At 47.1% G+C, this 20,170-nt stretch overlaps 2 protein-coding genes across 2 annotated transcripts; one reads left to right on the forward strand and one right to left on the reverse strand.

The window, feature by feature from the left end:
• Positions 1–356: 356 nt before the first annotated feature.
• LOC146342758 (olfactory receptor 4E2-like) lies at positions 357–1,295 on the forward strand. Its single transcript, XM_084808634.1, has one exon. The coding sequence runs from the start codon at positions 357–359 to the stop codon at positions 1,293–1,295; it is 939 nt and encodes a 312-aa protein (XP_084664760.1).
• Positions 1,296–10,453: 9,158 nt separating this feature from the next.
• LOC146342759 (olfactory receptor 4E1-like) lies at positions 10,454–11,395 on the reverse strand. The gene has a single exon (XM_084807974.1). The coding sequence runs from the start codon at positions 11,393–11,395 to the stop codon at positions 10,454–10,456; it is 942 nt and encodes a 313-aa protein (XP_084664100.1).
• Between the last annotated feature and the right edge of the window lie 8,775 nt (positions 11,396–20,170).

A 20,170-nucleotide genomic window follows, 5' to 3' on the forward strand; every position in this document is an offset into this window, starting at 1 on the left:
AAAGCAAGATTTGAAAATGCTCCACATTCAAAGAAGTAGAATCTCAAGCCTGTGTGAAGTTTCACTTCAGCTCGAACATGAGCGATAACAAAATATCTTTATTTATTTATTTATTTATCTTACTAGGCCAGCACGTATAGGTTATAGACCGTTAAGTAGAAAGATTCATTAAAAATGTAGGCATTTTGGACAAGATTATGTGTGTGAGAGAAGGAAGGAAGGAAGGAAGGAAGGAAGGAAGGAAGGAAGGAAGAGTCAATGAATGGATTGCATATGTCATATACAAATAGGTAACCAGGATATATTCATTTTCTCTGTTCAGGTTGATTGCACGGATAACCCTCTGCCCTGTTTAAATGGATGGCCCAAACCACACTACAGTGACTCATTTTGTCTTCTTGGGGCTAACCAGGAACCGGGGCCTGGAGCTGGCTTTCTTTGTGATCTTCTCCATCATCTATTTGTTTATCCTAGCTGGGAACCTCCTCATCATAGTTACCGTGGCATGTGACCACTGCCTCCACACACCCATGTACTTCTTCTTGGGCAACCTCTCTTTCATTGACGTCTGCCATTCCTCGGTCACCGTGCCGAAGATGCTCCTCGATTTCCTGTTCATCCAGAGGACCATCTCCTTCGGTGGCTGCATGGCACAGCTCTTCTTCCTCCACCTCTGTGCCTGCGCTGAGATCTTCCTCCTCACCATCATGGCCTATGACCGCTATGTCGCCATCTGCTACCCGCTACAATACCTGTCCCTCATGAGCCTGAAGGTCTGTGCCTGGTTGGTGGGGGCCCTGTGGGTGGGAGCGATAATCCACTCCCTTGTGCAGACCATCCTCACCATCCGCCTCCCGTATTGTGGCCCGAACATCATCGACAGCTTTTTCTGCGACGTCCCCCCAGTTATCAAGCTGGCCTGCACTGAGACTTACTGGACTGGGGTTCTCATCGTGTCCAACAGTGGCATGATCTCCTTGGTTTGCTTCCTGGCCTTGCTGGCTTCCTATGTTGTCATCTTGGTCTCGCTAAGAAAGCGGACAGCTGAGGGGCGGCGCAAAGCCCTCTCCACCTGTGCCGCCCACTTGCTCGTGGTGGCTTTGTTCCTGGGGCCTTGCATCTTTATCTACACCCGGCCTGCCCCCAGCTTCTCTGCAGACAAAATGGTGGCCGTCTTCTATACGGCCGTGACCCCCGTGCTCAACCCGGTGATCTACACCCTGAGAAACAAAGAGGTGAAGAAGTCCATGAAAAAGCTCAGAGACCAGAGAAAGGTCTTCTCGATGAGGAAATGAGTGTCTGTCTTGCTCTGGCGGGAAATTGGTAGACAATGAAGAATGAGAGTCGAATTGAATGGAAAGCAACCCAACAGGTTACAGTATCATGAAGCTCTGTAAGTACTACTAGGAGAGACATTGGCCTGCTGAGACAATGTACAAGTTTTTGAAGTATTGATTGTTGACAATAGCAAATCACTCTTGCATAACACCTTAGTGCCTGATAAAGCCTGCTGACAGAAGACAGTGTTGGAAAGGGTGCCTGGTGGTGGCGAGAGACCAAGTAACGTCAATGTCAACTGTGAATGTGTGTGGGACTTGAAAGAGGACTGCCACTCTGTACAGGTGAGAGGTGGGGAAGGACTAATAGAGAAGATCCAGGTGAGAGCTGGAAGGAAGGTTGCCACCAATGCGAGATGTGGCTGCCAACCAATGTGTGAAGATTAATTGTGGAGAACCCCAAGTTGCCTTTGTGGAATGAAGATCTGTTTGTCCTTGTAGGCAGTGTATTTTCATTTCTGTGTTAGGCTTTATTCTTTCTCCTGTATAGCTTTAAGCCTTTATCTAGGTCAGTTTATTTGTATTTAATACAAAGTTGTATGGATTAATGGTTTTATTATGGATTGAATCCAGATGTAGCCACCCTTGGAGTAGACCCATTGAAATCAATGGGAAAACTTAGTCATTACTAGTAACTTAAGTTCAGTGATTTCAATGGGTCTTCTCTAAGTATGACTATGTCTGGATCCAACCTGATGTATTTATTTATCGACACTTTGCTTATTTGTAATTGTTCCCTTTTGGAGGTTATTATTATATTTATTGCTGTTCATTTGGTATGTTGAGAACAATCTTGAGGAAAAATGGCATACCAATAAATGGGTGATGAAGAAGAAGTGCATGAGTGCAATACGGCATTCAGTATTAAAAGCAACATGATGGTGATATAACAACAGCAACAATTTTAATATTAGATCTATCTGTTTCTCCTTGGCTAATATTCTACCAATGGCATTCCTTTCACATCTCCCACACAACACAACATTTTCTGAGGTTCTGAGCTAAACAAATGGGAGGTGATGTTATTTTCTCTGTCATGTTCCATGTATACATAGTAGCATTGTCCTGTAGTTAAGTAGTCTGTGCCCTGGGTAACCTCCAAGTTAGATTACTGCAATGCACTCTACAGGGGGCTGCCCTTGAAGATGGTTCAGAACCTGCAGCTTGTGTAAAATGCGGAAACAAGATTGATAGCAGGGACCAGAAGGTTTGAGTATATAACACCGATTCTGGCTTGACTGCACTGGCTGTCTATGTTTCCAAGCCCAATTCAACGTGCTGGTCTTGACTTATAAGGCCTTACATGGCCCAGGACTGCAATACCTGATGGAGCGCCTCTCCCAGTTTGAACCTACCTGTTTGTACACTATGATCAACATCTAAGGCCCTCACATGAATGCCTCCTCTGAGGAAGGTTTGGACGATGGTAACAAGGGAGAGGGCCTTCTCAGAGGTGGCCCCACAACGGTGGAATGCTCTCCCCAGTGAGGCCTGCCCAGCAACAGCATTGTCATTTTTACAGTGCCAAGTTATGACTTTTCTCTGCTCCCAGGCATTTTACAGCATATGATAGGGCATTCTACTCTTTTATCAGGTCCTGGTAGTTTTACTGTCAATAGTTTTAAACTTATTCTTAAACAGCTTTCAGTTTTTCAGTGTTAAAGGTTTTATATTGTGTTTTATGCTATGAACCACCCAGAGAGCTTTGGCTATTGGGTGGTATAGAAAAGTAATCAACGAAGGAATAAGTAAATAGTTCAGAACATCTGGACACAGGTTTTTCCAGATGTCTATGTCTGTGCGTACTGGATTGGGCTTAGACTTAACCATACTTAGAGTAGGCCTATTGAAATTGATGGGACAATGTTAATTGATTAGTAACACGTGACTATGTGCTAGATGATCAGTGCTCACCTACATGGGACAGGTTATCTAAATGACAGCAGCCCAGATTCAGAGAACTGCCTGTCTACTTCCTGTGCCACCCAAGGGAGCTTTGAACTTCTGTTTCATGGCCAGTTGCTCCTCAAAAACGAGTGGAATTTCAAATGCTGCTTGTGATGGGAAGGCAGCATCTAGGAACATAGGAAGCTGCCTTAGACCAGGTCAGGAATTTTGTCTTTCTAGACAGCTTCTCTCCAAGGCAGCGGAGGCTGGGGGCTCTGATTTTGGTGGGGCTGAAAGTCCAATCTGGGTTTCAGTCAGAACCAGCCAGAACTCTAAAGGAGTTATCCAACCCTATTTTGGGGATAGGGTTAAGCACCTTGGATAGTGCCTTAAACGTTCTGTCTGGTTCTGACTGAAACCCAGAATGGATTCACAGCCCCACCAAATCCGGAGCCACCAGCCTCCGCTGCTCCAAGGTCTCAACCACATCTGTCCTATCACCGCTACCCGATACTTTTAAACAGGAGATGGCAGAGATCAAACCTGTAACCTGGTGCATGCAAAACATGCACTCTGCCGCTTGAGGATCTCCAAACATTTTAGCATACGATCCCTATCAGCACTAATCAGCGTAGCCAATAGTGAGGGATCATGAGAGTTGCAGGCCAAAACATCTGGGCAGCCACAAGTTGCCTACCCCTGGCATAGGTCTTGATGCACACCTTGAGCCATTTTACTTTTCCCATTACTACATTATTTTGTCTCCTAACAGACCATTTCAAGCATTCTAATGAACATATAGAGGGGTAGGTTACATGTTTTTGTTAGAATATCTATACCTAAAGATAGATCTGGGGGGTTCTTTCCACACATGGTTATATGAAGATGCCTTGTGCTGAGTCAGGCTTATCTATGTAGCCCAGTGTTGTCTAATTTGATTGGCAGTGGCTCTCCAGGGTTTCAGATAACAGATATACCTTTCACCTGCTACCTGATCCTTTTAAGCAGAGATACCAGGCATTGGACCTGGGACCTTCTGCAGGTAAAACATGTACTCTACCACTGAGCTGTGGTCTCAAACAATCAGCTCTACCACTGAGCTGTGGTCTCAGACAATCAGCTCTACCACTGAGCTGTGGTCTCAAACAATCAGCTCTACCACTGAACTTTGGTCTCAGACAATCACCTCTACCATTGAGCTTTGGTCTCAGACAATCAGCTCAACCACTGTGCTTTGGTCTCAAACAAGCAGCTCTACTATGGCACTATGGCCCCAAACAGTTAGGAATGGCTTCATGGTCAGAAACTGGGCTTCCTTATTATATGGAGAACACCCTTCGTAGAGGCTCTCTTCAGACAGTCTAATGGGTGTGCATAGGTTGGGGACGGAACTTGCCATCATGATCAAAGGGCTGGCCCAGCCTTTCCCAAACTGGTGTCCTCCAGATGTTTTAGACTACAACTTCCAGCACTCCTGAGCATTGGCTATACTGCCTGGGGCTGCTGGTGGTTGAAGTCCAAAACATCTGGAGGGCACCAGGTTGGGGAAGGCCTCCCCTTATGCCAGTTCATCTGTGGTAACTGGGATAATGGTGATTGAGCCCTTGTGTGACTCAGCTCTACCCTGAGCCTTGAAAGCTTATGGGCCTGTTACCCACAAGAAGAGATAGACAATTGTTTCCACATCATCTTGCCTGATATCCGATGGTGCATTCTAAAAGAGGCCAGTTTGAAAAACACTGTTGTAGGGGCAGCAGGAAAATGGTGGAAGCTTCACGGATGGAGACCCAAACACATCTTAAAGTCAAAGATCTCTGAGATGGAGAAGATCCCCAGGAAGGTTATTCAGACCACCTCCAATCCCATAACAATCTGGAACCGACTTATATTGTGTCAGACCACTGGCTCCTCGTGCCCTGTATAGTGTATTCCCGGCAAGGGTCTTTCAGAGGCCTACTGTCTGAGATATTCTTTTAACTGAAGGTGCTGGGGATGAATCCTGGGTCCTTCAACATGCAAAGCATGGGCATTAACCATTAATGTAAGGATCCTCCCCCAGGCTACAGCATGCCAATGTTCAGCCCCAGAATGAATGTGCAATTCAAAAGCAACAGATGGGAGCATTGCCTCTCACCACATGCAGAGGACTTTTCTCTTATTCTGCAGGGAATTCAACAACCTGCTCTTCCCCATCTGGAGTTGGAAGCAAAATGTCCAAGTTCAAGGGCATGGATTCTAGCAGAGCCTGTGTCAGCACCAGACCTCCGTAGGCATGTGCAGAAGGCTTTGAGCAGCATTCTGTGGCGGGGTCCACCTGCCATATTAATTTCCCACAATGCTGCTGGCATGACATCGCCTTGGTGCATTGTGGGGAATAAAAATGGCAGTTAGACTCAGTCACCTAGTGCTGCCTGCCACCACCGGGTGAGCCTGAGGGGGCTCTCTGGCAGAAGAGGGGGCCCACTACTTTGTCCAGGGCCCCCTCAAACCTGGAGCCGGCCCCAGATTCTAGATAGGTGTGAGCAGTTTTGGGGACTCTTGGATAAGACACCTTAAATGGGCCCCTTTCCTCAAGCCTACCTTCTCACCATCATCAGCTGCTATTGCTCCTAATCTTCTTTCTCATCACTGAGTATTGCTTGCTTGACAGGCAGAGACCACGTGAGCAAATAAGCCACTGAATCTACTGCTCCTCTCATCACCACCAGTGTTGTCTGGGCCAGAGCGGGAGGCCGGTGAACAAGGAGGTGGCCATGGTGAAGAGGAGGGGTAACTCCAGCGGGCTTTTGTCAGTGGGCCCCTGCTGGGGTGTGGGCCCTCAGCAGGTGCCCAACCATGCCTACCCTTGACTCTGGCCCTCCGTGTGACTGCAGCACAACTCTGTGTAGAAATTAACACACTGGAAAGGTCCCATTAGGATGGCAGGCAGGAATAGTGGTCTGGATCGCTCGCCACGACACCACATTCCATCCATGGTTTGGTTAGCGTTACGCCCGAACCAGGGATTCTGGCTTGTCTCTCTTCTGACAAGCCAGAGAAAGAACCCATGGTTTGTTGTTGGGCTGTTTCTCTGGCTTGTTGAGGAATAGACAAGCAGAGTTCCTTGTTGATGTGTAACAGGAACCAAACCATGGACAGAAAGTCCATGGGTTTTTTAGCCACTCCACTTACAGTGGAAGTGATCAGGCCTGTTCAGGATAACGCACAATTAAAAAAAAAAAAAAAAGTGGGTTGTCATGATGTGTGCACTGGACTAGAGTGACAGCAGATTTTTGAAAAACAAAAACTGACTGAAGGTTTATTCCCCCCCCCCTCATATAACCCTTTTAATGCCCCCCACCCTGCCGGTGTTTTCTATAAGCTTGAATTTCTTGTGCACATTTGCCGTCCTTCTTCTTCTGCCTTATAAACTTCTGTCTTTGTTTAATTAAAACCTGAAGAAACTTGCTGGCAAGGTTTCATCATTCTGCGTGCTTTCCGAAGTAACTTTTAATAGGATCTGGGGGGAATTCATTAGGGCGAAGGTGACTTTCAGGCTTTTCTTTTTCTACTGCGGAACACCATGATGCACAAGGGGCCAAAACAATCTCTGGATGTTAAGGATTGCAAGGATCCTGGGGCAAGACCTCCTGCTGACGTTAACGAGAGAGCCTTGAGAGAAAAGTGAGAAGGAGACAAAGGGGGAGACGAGAAAGCCGGAAGGGTGGGTGTGTTCTGTATCAGTAAACAGACAATGCCCAAAAGTGGGAGGGGAAAAAAAAGGAAGTGACATGGTGCTGAAGGAAGTGGGGTGGTTTCAAAGAGGGAGAAAAAAGGAAGGGGGATAGCTAGGCCAGATTCAGGGCTTCTTCACATGGAGCTTTTTATCCTGCTATTGAGATCGGTTACTCACAGAAGTTAGCAGGTCCTTAAGATGCCATTGTCAACCTCCAGGCATCTCTCACACTAAATAACCTTTGTTCCAGTTTTTAAAAGATCGGAGATAATGAGCTATCAAATTACTGCCCTTGAGTTCTGCTTGAGTTCCCTCGTGAAAAGAGGAAAATCCGCATTAGGAGGAGCTAGACCACAGCGCCACCTAGCAGCACTATATTGAAACATATGGAAGGCTCAGATAAGGGGGGAAAGGGAGGGAAGGAAGCGTGTGTCAAGAGAGTCCCTCGTGATCCTGCATTGAAAACAGAAAGCCCCATTTTAAACGCGGGATTTTAGGCTGGTGTAGAGATGCTCCCAGTTACGTCATCTGAAAACAAGTGGGATGGCATCCTCCTACCCTATTTGGAGTGCTGGCGACAGAAGAGTAGAATCACAGGTGGGAATGGGGCTTTAAAAAAGGAGTTTTCATTAACACCAGTGGAAGCTTTTTAAAAAGCTTAACGGCTGCACTAGGTGAGGAAGGGAGCCTGTGGGCCAGATCGGAAGACCCTGTAGGCATGTCCGGCCCATGAGCCACTACTTCCCCTCCCATCGTGTAGATCGGACTTCCCCAACCTGGTGCTCTCCAGACCTGTTGGGCTACAAATCCCATCATACCCAGGCAGCAGGGAGTTGTAGTCCAACACATCTGGAGGGCACGTGCAGAGGGTGAATAGTGAGTGAACGTTGGGCTTTTGCTTTCTTTCTCATTGCCTGTCGTGGATACACCTCTCAAGAGTGGGGACTGGTAGGTTTGCCAAGTCTTAGAATTTGACCTACTTGTTTCAGAGGCGGGGGTTCAGCTTATTGTCTAGGTTCTCTAGGGGATGGTGTTAAATCTTGGGTTCAGAAGCCAGGAGCAACAGCCAATTTTAAGGGAAGAAGGCCATCGCTCTGTTCTAGGGCACATACATGATCAAAGGGGCAGAGAGTTGTGATTGGGGCCGTTTTTCAGAACATGTGAATCCAACCCGGAATGACCTTCACTGGCTTTTCGTTTATTTCCAGTTCTACTTTAAACTGCTGGTTATTATTATTGTTGTTAAAGCCTTCACAATTTTTCAGGCAGGAGCCACTTTAGCTCTAAGCACCACCACCACGGTCACTTCGGGCCTTTCTCTGGCCATGGGGCACCTCTCGTTTCCCCCCTCTGGTCAAATGGTGATACTGTGCTCTAGACTCGGCTGGAGGCCTTTTTGGGCCTCTCCTCCTCATCCCCCTCCATGTCGCCCAAGCAAGACCTCATCAAGTCAGCACAAAGTCACCAGGCAGGCAAATTCCGACAGGCTCCCTTGGTCTCTGGACTGAAGTGGATCTATTTCTTGTCGCTGAGAGAGTGCCCTGCTCTACTCAGTGCTGCAAAATCTCCCAGTGCAGGCCCACATTGCTTTCTCTCTCACTCTCAACCGCACATTTAATTTCCCCTCCACTTCCAATGCCTGTGCAGTGCACCACGGCAGCTAGCCAGTCACGTTGCTCTTTGCCTCTTGGGCTCCTCCCCTGCCACAGTTAATTGGCTGATTGCTCCCCCCCGCCCTTTACAGCTGATGAGCAGTAGGGCTTCTGAGTCCCCAACCCCTGAAACCTGTTCCAGTAGCCCAGATCGTAGCAGGCAAACAAACAAAAAGCCAACAAGGAGGGAAATCTAGAGAGCCCCTGCTGAGAGAGATCAGCTTCTGCAAAAAGGGAGTGACAGTGAGTGAGTGAATGAGAAAGACAGGTGGAGAGCTGCACTTGAGGTGACTGGGAGCTACCAGTGGCCCTCAGGTCTTGCGGTGAAGAAAACTGCCCTGAATGGTTTGGGATCAGGGTTAATTAAATGACTTTCAATGGCTACTAGTCCTGCTACCTCCAGAACCAGAGGCAGGGTGCCTATGTACACTAGTTGCTGGGGAACATGGATAGAAGGGTGCTGTTGTGCTTGTGTCCTGGTTGTTGGTTCCTAGTCAACAGCTGGTTGGCCACTGTGTGAACAGAATGCTGGACTAGATGGACCCTGGGTCTGATCCAGCAGGGCTCTCCTTATGTTCTTATGTTGAGCTGTGGGTTGTTGTGTTGTGTGAACCCAGCTGCCAGCCACAAACAACCCATAAGGAGAACCCATGGTTTGTTGTTGGGTTGTGAACTGTGGGTTGTTTGTGGTTACCAAAAGAAATAAACTGGCTACAATTCCTAGCTGTGCTAATTCTAGAGTACTGCAACTATGTGCATGACATAGACAAGCATAGAACAAATCTCCCACCTGTTCTCTTTTTCAGGTTAACTGCCTACTTCTTCACTGACAACTTAGCGGGGTGCTGTTGCACTCATATCCTGCACTCGTGTGGGTTTCCTGAGGGCTGGATTTCATTTCACAGAAGATCTCGAGGGCTGCATTCCAATAGTGGGTGGAGTGAAAGGAAAAAGGGCCAGGGCCAAGAATATCACGAATGCCAGCATGTTTTAGCTTAAAGCCTTAGGAGAAGCATTTCGACCTTTTAGAATGGGGGGAAACTATGCAAAAGCTAGGAAACAACCAAAGGATTCTCTGTCTGGGGAAAGGGAGCATGGCCATTTTGGGGAACCCCAGAGGGCGGGATTGGTGGGCTGGATTTGGCCCACAAGCCTGAGGTTCTGCACCCCTGCCGTGGCCGAAAAACTGTCCCTACAATGAGCGTGCAAATAGGGATGTGTGAACCCACCCCCATCTGGGTTCTCCAGGCACCCACCCAGACCCTGTCCATGCTCACCGGTCCTCGGGCTGTGCTTGAGCCCCTCCCGCACTCAGAGAGCAGCCTGCACTCACCCCAGTGGCCTCATTGAGCTCCATGGTTGCCATTTTTGGAAAAATAAAATGGCGATTGCAAAAATGCGCATATTTACGTAAGCGCAAAAATGTGCATCGTGCAAAAGCACATATTTGCGTATGCACAAAACATGCATTTTGGGGAAATGCACATTCTCGCACATATGTGAATGTGCACCTTCACAAAAATGTAATTTTTGCATATACAAATATGCACATTCGCAAAACCATGCATTTTCATGCATACTTAAATATGCGCATTTTTGCGATCTCCATTTTATTTTTCAAAAAAGGGCTACCGCAGAGCTTGATGAGGCCTCTGGGGCGAATGCAGGCCACTCACTGAGCATGGGCAGGGGGTGAGTGGGGGCAGGGGCTCGGCAGGTGGGGCTTAGGGGTGCAGGCAGGGCGGGTTCCGTTGGATTTCTGGACAGAATCGGGCACCCATGCGATCCCTACTCGCAAATGGTCTTAGAAACAAAACAGCCCCACACCGTGCAGTGTTGTGTTCCTCCTCCTCTGCCACTGCCTAATGTCCTTTGCCTCCCAAATTGACCTGCCGTCCTCGCAGCTTGTTCAGGGCGTTCAGCATGTCCTCGTTCCGCAGGGTGTAGATGACCGGGTTGAGCAGTGGTGTGACGGCTGTGAAGAAAATGGAAACCACCTTGTCCGCAGCCAAACTCTTGGCCGGCCTGAGGTAGATGAAGATACAGTGCCCCAGGAAGAAGGTCACCACTGTCAGGTGAGCCACACAAGTGGACAGAGCCTTCCGCCGTCCTTCAGAGAAACGGTTCCTCAAGGACACGAGGATGATGACATATGAGATGACCAGAACTATAAAGCAGACCACTGAGATAACCCCTGAATTGGAGACAATGAGGATTTCGAAGACGTAGGTGTTGGCGCAGGCCAGTTTGATGACCAAGGGCACGTCACAGAAGAAGTTGTCAATGGTGTTGGGGCCGCAGTAGGGCACGTTGAGGGTCAATGTGGTCAGGGCGATGGAGTGCAGAAGCCCGCCCAACCACATGGCCACAGCCAACTGGAGACAGACCCGGCAGCTCATGATGGTCGTGTAATGGAGGGGGTGGCATATGGCAGCATAGCGGTCGTACGCCATGATAGTGAGGAGGAAGATCTCTGTACAGGCAAAGAGGTGCAGGAAGAACATCTGGGCTATGCATTCTCCGAAGGAGATGGCCTTTGTCTCTTCTAGGAAGTCAGCCAGCATCTTGGGCATGACCACCGAAGAATGGCAGACGTCGATGAAGGAGAGGTTGCTGAGGAAGAAGTACATGGGGGTGTGGAGATTGTGGTCATAGACAATCGTAATGACAATGAGAATGTTGCCAATGACGATCAATGCATAGATGGCCGTGAAAAAGAAGAAGAGCACCAGTTCAACATTATGGTTGGCAGTCAGGCCTGAAAGGATGAATGCCTGTACGGTAGTGGCATTCTCTGGTACCATGTTTGTCGATGGCTGAAGCTGGAAGGAATGAAGGATGAAAGAGTGGGAATGAGAGTTGGGAATGGTTACTATGGGCTCAGAGTCTCCAAACTCTCTGGGTCGAAAGAGTTGGAATGGCCCCAAATGCATAGAAAGAGGGAAGGGTGGAGAAATCTGAATTTTTAGGAAGCTTGTGGATTCCAAGTCAGACTATAAGTCCATCTGACCCAGTATTGTCAACACTGACTGGCAGCAGCAGCTCTCCAGATTTCAGGCAGGAGTTTTTCCAGCCCTACCTGGAGAAGCCAGAGATCGAACCTGGGACCTTCTGCATGCAAAGCAGGTGCTCTACCACTGAGCTACGGACCCTCTCATTACAGAAACAATGGACAAACTCATTTGGAGAGCTGGATTCTATTTCCACGCACACATTAAGGACAACCTACTTGTGACATGGAAGATCCACAAACAGATATTCTGATGCATTTTTCTTTGGCTAAAAACAGGTGCAGATCGCAGATTTGGATTGGGGCGGTGATACTGGGAGAAGGGAGTTAATCCCTTCCTCCACTTCATGGTCCCAATCCAAATCTCCCCCCGCCCCCATTAAGCTGCCATTATCTGTGGTTGATAATTTATGTTGGAGAAATGGTGTGTGTGTGTGTGAGGGGGGAGGTGTGATTCATCCAGGGACTTGGTCCCAGTCTAAATTCCACCACCCTCGCCCCCAGCTGCTTTTAGCTAAAGAAAAAGATATTGGAAGATCTGATTATGAATTTTCCATGTCTCATGTAGTTTGGCCTTGACCACACCACAGCTCCTTTCGCCAAATGCTTTTTCACAGCCAGGGTTACTTCTGCTGTTGGAACGTTGTGTACAGTTCTGGTCACTGGTACCTCAGAAAAGATATTGTAAAACTGGAAAAAGTGTGAATGTTGATCTCTTGAGGGCTGCTTAACTTAGAAAAATGGCAAGTAAGGGGAGACATGATAGAGATATATAAAACTGTGTGTGGTGTGGAGAAAATGGATAAGGAGAAAAAACTCTCTCATAATACTAGAACCCGGGGTCATCCCAGGAAGCTGAACGGTGGGAGATTCAGGACAGATAAAAGGAAGGACTGCTTCACAGAGTCAAACTATGGAATTTGCTATCACAGGGTGTAGAGACAGCTGCCAACTGGAATGGCTTTAAATAGGGATTAGATAAATTCATGGAGGACAAGGCTATCAATGGCTGCTAGTCCTGATGGCTTGTGTAATATTTATTTATTTGTTAAAGTTGGATCCTGCCTTTCCTCTAAGGAGCCCATGGCAATGCACAGGATCCTTCTCTCCATTTTATCCTTCAATATCAGAGGCAAGATGCCTCTGCATGCCCGTTGCTGTGGATCATGAGTCGGATGGCGTTATTGCCCTTGTGTCCTGCTTGTGGGCTTCCCATTGGGGCAACTTGTTTGCCACTGTGGGGACTGAATGCTGGACTAGACAGGCCTTTGGTCTGATCCAGCAGGTCTCTTCTTATGTTCTTATGGACTAAGCTCAGTGGTGCTTAGTAGGAATTAGATACATTCATGGAGAAGAAGGCTGTCAATAGCTACTAGTCCTGATGGCTCTGTGCTACCTCCAGTATCAGAGGCAACATGCCCATGTACACCAGTTGCTGGGGAACATGGGTGGGAGGGTGCTATTGCACTCATGTCCTGCTTGTGGGATTCCTGTGGATAGCTGGTTGGCCACTGTGTGAACAGAATGCTGGACTAGACGGACCCTTGGTCCAGCAGGCCTCTTCTATTTATTTATTACATTTATTTATTTGTTAAATTTATTAATCGCCCATCTGGCTGGTCACCCAGCCACTCTGGGCGATGTACAGCATATAATAAAACAGTTTAAAACAATAAAATTCTACCATAAAAACATTTTCTAAAATACCCTAACCCACCCCAAATGCCTGCCTGAACAACCACCTTTTTAATGCATGGCGGAAGCTCATTAAAGAGGGGGCATGGCGGAGTTCCCTAGGGAGGGAGTTCCACAGAGTGGGGGCCACCACAGAAAAGGCCCTCTCCCTCGTACCCACCAGTCTAGCTGTCCTGGCTGATGGGACAGAGAGAAGGCCATCTGAGGCTGATCTTGTTAAGCGGCCTGTCTGGTGTTGCTATCTCCTTAAGATAGGTTGGGCCGGAACCATATAGGGTTTTAAAGGTCAAAACTTACACCTTGAATTTGGCCCGGAAAACAACTGGTAACCAGTGCAACTCTGATGTTCTTATGTGCTATCAGCAGTGTAGTGGTAAATGCTGAAGTGCGGGAACTCATCATCATCATCATCACACACACATACATGAAAGGAGAGCAGTACATGGAATAATACCCAGTGTATTAGGATTAGAAATGCAAACCACCTTGCAAAGAAGCATTTCCATTCAAAATGCTAACATGAAGTAGGAACTCCACCAAAGAAAAGGAAAGAAGTATCCAGCTTCTGCTTGATTATTTCCCCCATCCTCTAACGTCCTATATGCTAATCTATTACAAATAATAGTAAAACTTGAAAGCCTTGTTATCGCCTCATTCCCTTGCCAGAGCCAGGAAGGCCATCAATTGCCCTGGTACTTTGGCAGATGATGCCATTGTTCCTGTGCTGAAAAAAGTCCGGGAGCTGTGTTCCCCCTCATCCCCACTGTACTACACCACTGGCTGTCGGGGAAGCAATTTGGGGGCATATGTCCAGGGCTCTACTCATTAAAACAAGCGGGGGGGGGGCCCAAGCCCAGCAGGTCTGGCTTACCCAATTTTGAAATAAGTGATGCGGTAGTCTGTCTGTCTGTCTGTCTGTCTGTCTGTCTTTCTTTCTTTCTTTCTTTCTTTCTTTCTTTCTTTCTTTCTTTCTCCTGCTTTTCTTCCAAGGAGCCCAAGGCAGTGTACATGGCACTCTTCCTCTCCACAGTGTCCTGAGAACACCTTATGAGGTAGGTTAGGCTGAGAGTCAGTGGCTGGCCCACAGTCACCCAGTGAGCTTCACGGCCGAGTGGGGACTAGAAGATCTCCCGAGTCCCAGCCCAACACTCTAACCACTACGCCACACTGGCTTGCAGCCTAAAACAGGGTGCAGCACCTTTTTTGGCCTGAGGGCCAAATTCCATTTTGGAGACGCTCTCAGCAGGGACATTCAGGTGGTGATTTGGGCTGGAATTCAAAGTGCTGATTAAATCATTAAGTCTTTTCAGTCAGATTTGTTCTACTTGGCTTGCTGTAGTCCTGAAAGCAAGGTCCCAGTCCTCAGTGCTGCAACTTGCCATTTCTATGCTTGGACCAGGCTTTCAATCCTGTTTGTGATGACCAATGGTTTTTAGCCAATCACTTTGAATGAGTGACTGACTGACTGACTGATGGGCTGTCATGCAGAAGAGGGTGCAGAGATGTTCTTCATTGCTCCAGAGGGCAGGACTAGTGGGTGGAAATGGCAGGGAAACAGATTTCTGCTAAACATTGGGAGAAACTTCCTAATGGTTCTGGTCCAGTTGCGTCTGGTGGCTCCGATGTTGGTGGGGCAGTCAATCCTCTCCGGGTTTCAGTCAGAACCAGTCAGAACTCTAAAGGAACTATCTACGGTGCTGAACCCTGTTGCCGAAATAGCGTCAGCACCTTGGACAGCTCCTTTAGCGTTCTGACTGGTTCTGACTGAACCCCAGAGCAGATTCACCACTATGGGGGAACAGAGTGCCTTGGAAGATGATGGGCTTTCCTTCACTGGCAGTGCTGAAGCAGAGGCTGGATGGCCACCTGTCGGGATGCTGTAGTTGCATCCTACAATGGTGATCCTGTACTGAGCAGAGGGTTGGACCAATGCCGGCTGGTGGCTCCGATTTCAGTGGGGCTCTGGATCCAATCTGGGTTCCAGTCAGAACCAGGCAGAACTCTAAAGGAGCAATCCAGGGTGCAGAAGCTATTTTGGTGACAGGGTTCAGCACCTTGGATAGCTCCTTTAGAGTTCTGACTGAAATCCAGAATGGATTTACAGACCCACTGAAAGCGGAGCCACCAGCCCCCACTGGGTTGGACTAGGTGACCTACAGGATCCCTTCCAGTTCTTTGTTTCTATGACTGGTGGTGTTTGCAGGGAGGGTTTGTATATCCTTTGGGATTAGACAAAATACATGGCTAGAAACCATGATAGCTAAAGTCTGTCTGTCTGTCTATCTATCTATCTATCTATCTATCTATCTATCTATCTAATCTATCATCTATATCTGCCTGCCTGCCTGCCTGCCTGCCCGCCCGCCCGCCCATCCATCCATCCATCCATCCATCTATCTATCTATCTATCTATCATCTATCTATCTATCTTCATCATCATCATCATATATTTGTCTATCCTCTATCTATTTTCTATCTGTCTAGTAAATATATAGGCTGCCCTTCAGTATAAAACCCCTGAATTGCATACAAGCATAAAGAAATTTTCAATCTAAAATGGCAAAGAACAGCCATTCATAACTAGTCAATCAAATCCTGCAGAACGGTGAAGCCATAAAATCATCTACAAAACATGTTGGTATGTCTGGGTAATTTTTCAAAAAAGTCTTTGCATGTCACCAAAAAGACATCAAGGTTGGTGTGAGGAGAGCTCCTCTGGGAAGAACATTCCATAGGTGGCATGCCACAGCCAAAATGGCCCTCTGTCTGGTCGCCATCCAAATGGAATGGGTTGGATGGATCCAGACTTAGTCATACTTAGAATAGATCCATTGAAATCAATCAGTCTTAAGTTAGTCATGATTAACTTGTCCCATTGATTTCAGTAGGTCTTAAGTATTGTTAAGTCTGGGTCCAACCCAGCATACACATATGCCTACAAACACCTCCCCCCCACACACCCCGCATACAGCACCATACACACTGCTAGTGTGAAGGACATTTAATGCTACCAGTAATATAAAAAGCAGTCTTATATATATACTTTGTGCTAAAAGGTTTGATGCTATATTCTAAGAGGTACTGAATGGTGTGCCATTGTATGCAGATTAAGGTGATTGCATTTAATCAGTTAATTTGCATGATTTACACTGCTTCTGTTAATCAGAGGGCAAAGACCTCTCTCTCCAGCACACACACATACGCACGCGCGTGCACAGATGCAGGTTTTGGGATGTCACTATGTTGCTCACACTTCAAAACCTATCTTCACAATGGTGAGGACTAGAAGCTTGTTGTTATTTAAACACATATTTCTCATGATGCTGAATTCTAAACCTGATTCCTGCATTTGTGTGGTGCAAATGTGGAATACAATCAGCCTTGTCAATAAACAATGAATAATCCATCCCAAAATGATAATTAACTGTTGCTAGGAATGGTTTTGTCTGAGATAGCACTAGAACCTCAGTTACAGGTATTTATTGTCTGACATTAAAATAAAAGGTTTAAAAGCATTTAAGAAGCCTGGTGCCCCCAAACCTCCCTTTCCCAAATGCATGAATAAAACATCACTTACATTTCTTTTTGCTGCTGGTGGTATACAGGACAGAGCTCTTTCTGGATCAACTCCTAGTGCACAATTTGAAAAGAAAAAATGCTTTGGCTGCCTCTGAAAGTCATCTTAAGACGACTAGAAAGAACCAACGGAGCATTACTGTGTTGCCTGTCTACAAAGTTGGTTTTGTTCCTCCCAGGACGTGTTAATAAAGAACATCAACTGCCATAACTGAATTTGCTTCTTCCTCTGGTATAAAATGTAGCAGTTAGGTAATGTGTTAAATTTATATTCTGAAATTCTTAAAAAAAAAGTCTCCCTAATCCAAATTCAACTTTTTGATCCAGATTATTTCTTTACATTTTGTTTTTCCTTTGGGAAAATTTTGACATAGAAAGAATCTAACGGGACACTTTCTTTCTAGTTTGTTTTCTGGAAAGGCAAGGAGACCTAGGAATTTGTTGCTAAAAAAAAAAAAAAAAACCTACAAAGGAATATCTAACCCAGAAAGGTGAACGACAGGGGGGTTAAATTTTGCTTCATGCCTACGTTCTGTCTGCTAGCTCTGGAGATCTTATATGATCTTTATCCCGAAAAAGATGTCTCTTGTCATCAGCAGGTAATTCATGACATTGGTCACAGAGTGTTCACAGTGAAGTCACGAGGATCGTTACGCAAGTGCCCTCCGAAAGTTTAACTTGGAGTTGTTTAACAAGCCCTCCTAGGGTTTGAGATGTTGTATTCCAACTGCTGCTTTAGAGAGAGAATAGCACATCAATGCCCATTGCAGAACAGGAATCAGAAACCCATTGGGTGTAAGTCCCATTAATGCCACACGCCTGGACTGGGGTATGTGGTGATGGCCACTAGCCAGATGGAGTTAAAAGAGGATTACTATTTGACAAATTCATGGTGGAGGAGACCTCTACCAATAGTTATTAGCCACTGAAGATGGCTGTATAAAGCCTCCATATTTAGGGGGCATTATACCTCTCAATACCATACGTTGGGGAAACACAGAGTGAAGAGCAGCTGTCCTCATTCTTTCTTGTGGGACCAAGACTGGCCCAGGACAATTTGCTGCCTTGGCACCCCCCGTCACCACTCCAAAATCAAGGTGCATAGTATCCTAGGACAGGCATGATATTTTCACGGTTGACACAATCGTGCCCAAGCGCCCTCTCCCTCTGAGCCGAGCCAGCTCTTTGGTATACACCTGAGCTGAGGGCAATGAAGCAAGAGGGGAGACGGCTAGAACGCAGGTGGAGGAAAACTTGTGCTGAGTCTGACCGAACACAGGTAAGAGCCCACTATCATGCCTACTCTGTAGCAGTGAGGGTGGCAAAGAGGCAGTTCTTTTCCACCAGCATTGCATCTTCTCAGTGTCGTCCAGTGGAGATTTTCCAAGTGGTTCACGGCCTGTTACATTCTGGGCCAGGGAGAGAGACAGTGGAACCCTCGGTGGCATGCTGTGACGAGTTTGCACGGCACTTTGATGATAAAGTCGCTCAGATTCGTCATGAATTGGACACCACGATTAATGTAGTTCCATTGGTAGAGGCCTTCAGAGCACTGTCTGGTCCAGTTTTATTGGATGAGTTTCAGTTACTGAGGCCTGAGGATGCAGACAAGGTGCTTGGCCAAGTCCGATCGACCACTTGTGTGCTTGACCCTTGCCCTTCATGGCTTATTAAATCAAACAAGGAGGGAATGTCCGGCTGGGTCCAGGAGGTTGTAAATTCCTCCTTGAGAGAGGGAGTGGTGCCTGCCACTTTAAAAGAGGTGGTAATTAGACCACTCCTGAAAAAGCCTAACCTGGACCCAGAGGATGTTAACAATTATAGGCCAGTGGCCAACATCCCCTTCCTGGGCAAGGTGCTTGAGCGGGTGGTTGTAGAACAGCTCCAGGCACTGTTGAATGAAACGGATTATCTAGATCCATTTCAATTGGGCTTCAGGCCTGGTTTTGGAATGGAAACTGCCTTGGTCGCCCTGTGGGATGACCTCTGCCAGGAGAGGGACAGGGGGAGTGCAACCCTGTTGATTCTTCTGGACCTCTCAGCGGCTTTCGATACCATCGACCATGGTATCCTTCTGGATAGGTTGTCTGGGTTGGGAGTTGGAGGCACTGCACTACAGTGGTTCTGCTCCTACTTGGATGGCCGATTCCAGAAGGTGGTGCTGGGGGATTATTGCTTTGTGCCATGGCAATTGTGCCATGGGGTTCCACAGGGCTCTATTTTATCCCCTATGCTGTTTAACATCTACAAGAAACCGCTGGGGGAGGTTATCCAGAGGTATGGGCTGAGGTGTCATCAATATGCGGATGACACCAAGCTCTACCTCTCTTTCTCATCAAAACCAGGTGAGGCAGTGGCTGTTCTGAATCAGTGCCTGGGCATGGTAATGGACTGGATGAGGGCCAATAAACTGAAACTCAATCCAGACAAGACGGAGGTGCTGTTAGTGGGTGGTTCGTCTGCCCGGCTAGGTGATATTCAACCTGTTCTGGAGGGGGTTGCACTCCCCCTAAAGGATCAGGTTCGTAGTTTGGGGGTGCTCTTGGATCCAGAACTGTCACTTGAGGCACAGGTGAACTCAGTGGCATGGAACACTTTTTATCAGCTTAGGCTGGTATACCAACTACGCCCTTATCTGGACAGAGATAGCCTAGCTACAGTTATCCATGCTCTGATAATTTCTTGTCTGGATTACTGCAATGCGTTATACGTGGGGTTGCCTTTGAAAACGGTCCAGAAACTTCAGCTGGTCCAAAATAGGGTAGCAAGATTGTTAACAGGGACTGGCCTGCGAGCTCATATTACGCCAGTACTTTTTCAACTGCACTGGCTGCCAGTCCATTTCCGGGCCCGGTTCAAAGTGCTGGTATTAACATTTAAAGCCCTTAACGGCTTGGGGCCAGGTTACCTGAAGGATCGCCTCCTCCCATATGTGCCTGCCCGGACCTTAAGGTCATCGTCAGCGGCCCTTCTCCATGAGCCCCTGCCAAAGGAAGTGAGGCAGGTGGCTACTAGGAGGAGGGCTTTTTCTGCTGTGGCACCCCGGCTCTGGAATGAGCTCCCTAGTGAGGGTCGCCTGGCACCTACATTGTATTCCTTTTGGTGCCAGGTGAAGACTTTTTTATTTTCCCAGGCATTTTAGCATTTTAGCTTTCTAAACTTTTAGCTTTGCTGTTTTAAATCTGTATTTTAAACTCCTGCACTGCTGCTAGATTTTATTGAGGTTGTATTGTTATATTGTGGTTTTAATGTTCTATATATTTTAAATTGTTTTATTGTGTGCTGTTTGGTTTTAATT

This window comes from Heloderma suspectum, chromosome 6 (genome assembly GCF_057233095.1).
Source record: "Heloderma suspectum isolate Gila_16-S chromosome 6, 16-S_ref, whole genome shotgun sequence".
In the NCBI taxonomy this organism is placed as follows: domain Eukaryota; kingdom Metazoa; phylum Chordata; class Lepidosauria; order Squamata; family Helodermatidae; genus Heloderma; species Heloderma suspectum.

What these genes read in the sequence shown, in the direction of transcription:
- LOC146342758 (XM_084808634.1), top strand. Translation starts at nt 357, where the DNA reads ATGGATGGCCCAAACCACACTACAGTGACTCATTTTGTCTTCTTGGGG.
- LOC146342759 (XM_084807974.1), bottom strand. Translation starts at nt 11,395, where the DNA reads ATGGTACCAGAGAATGCCACTACCGTACAGGCATTCATCCTTTCAGGC.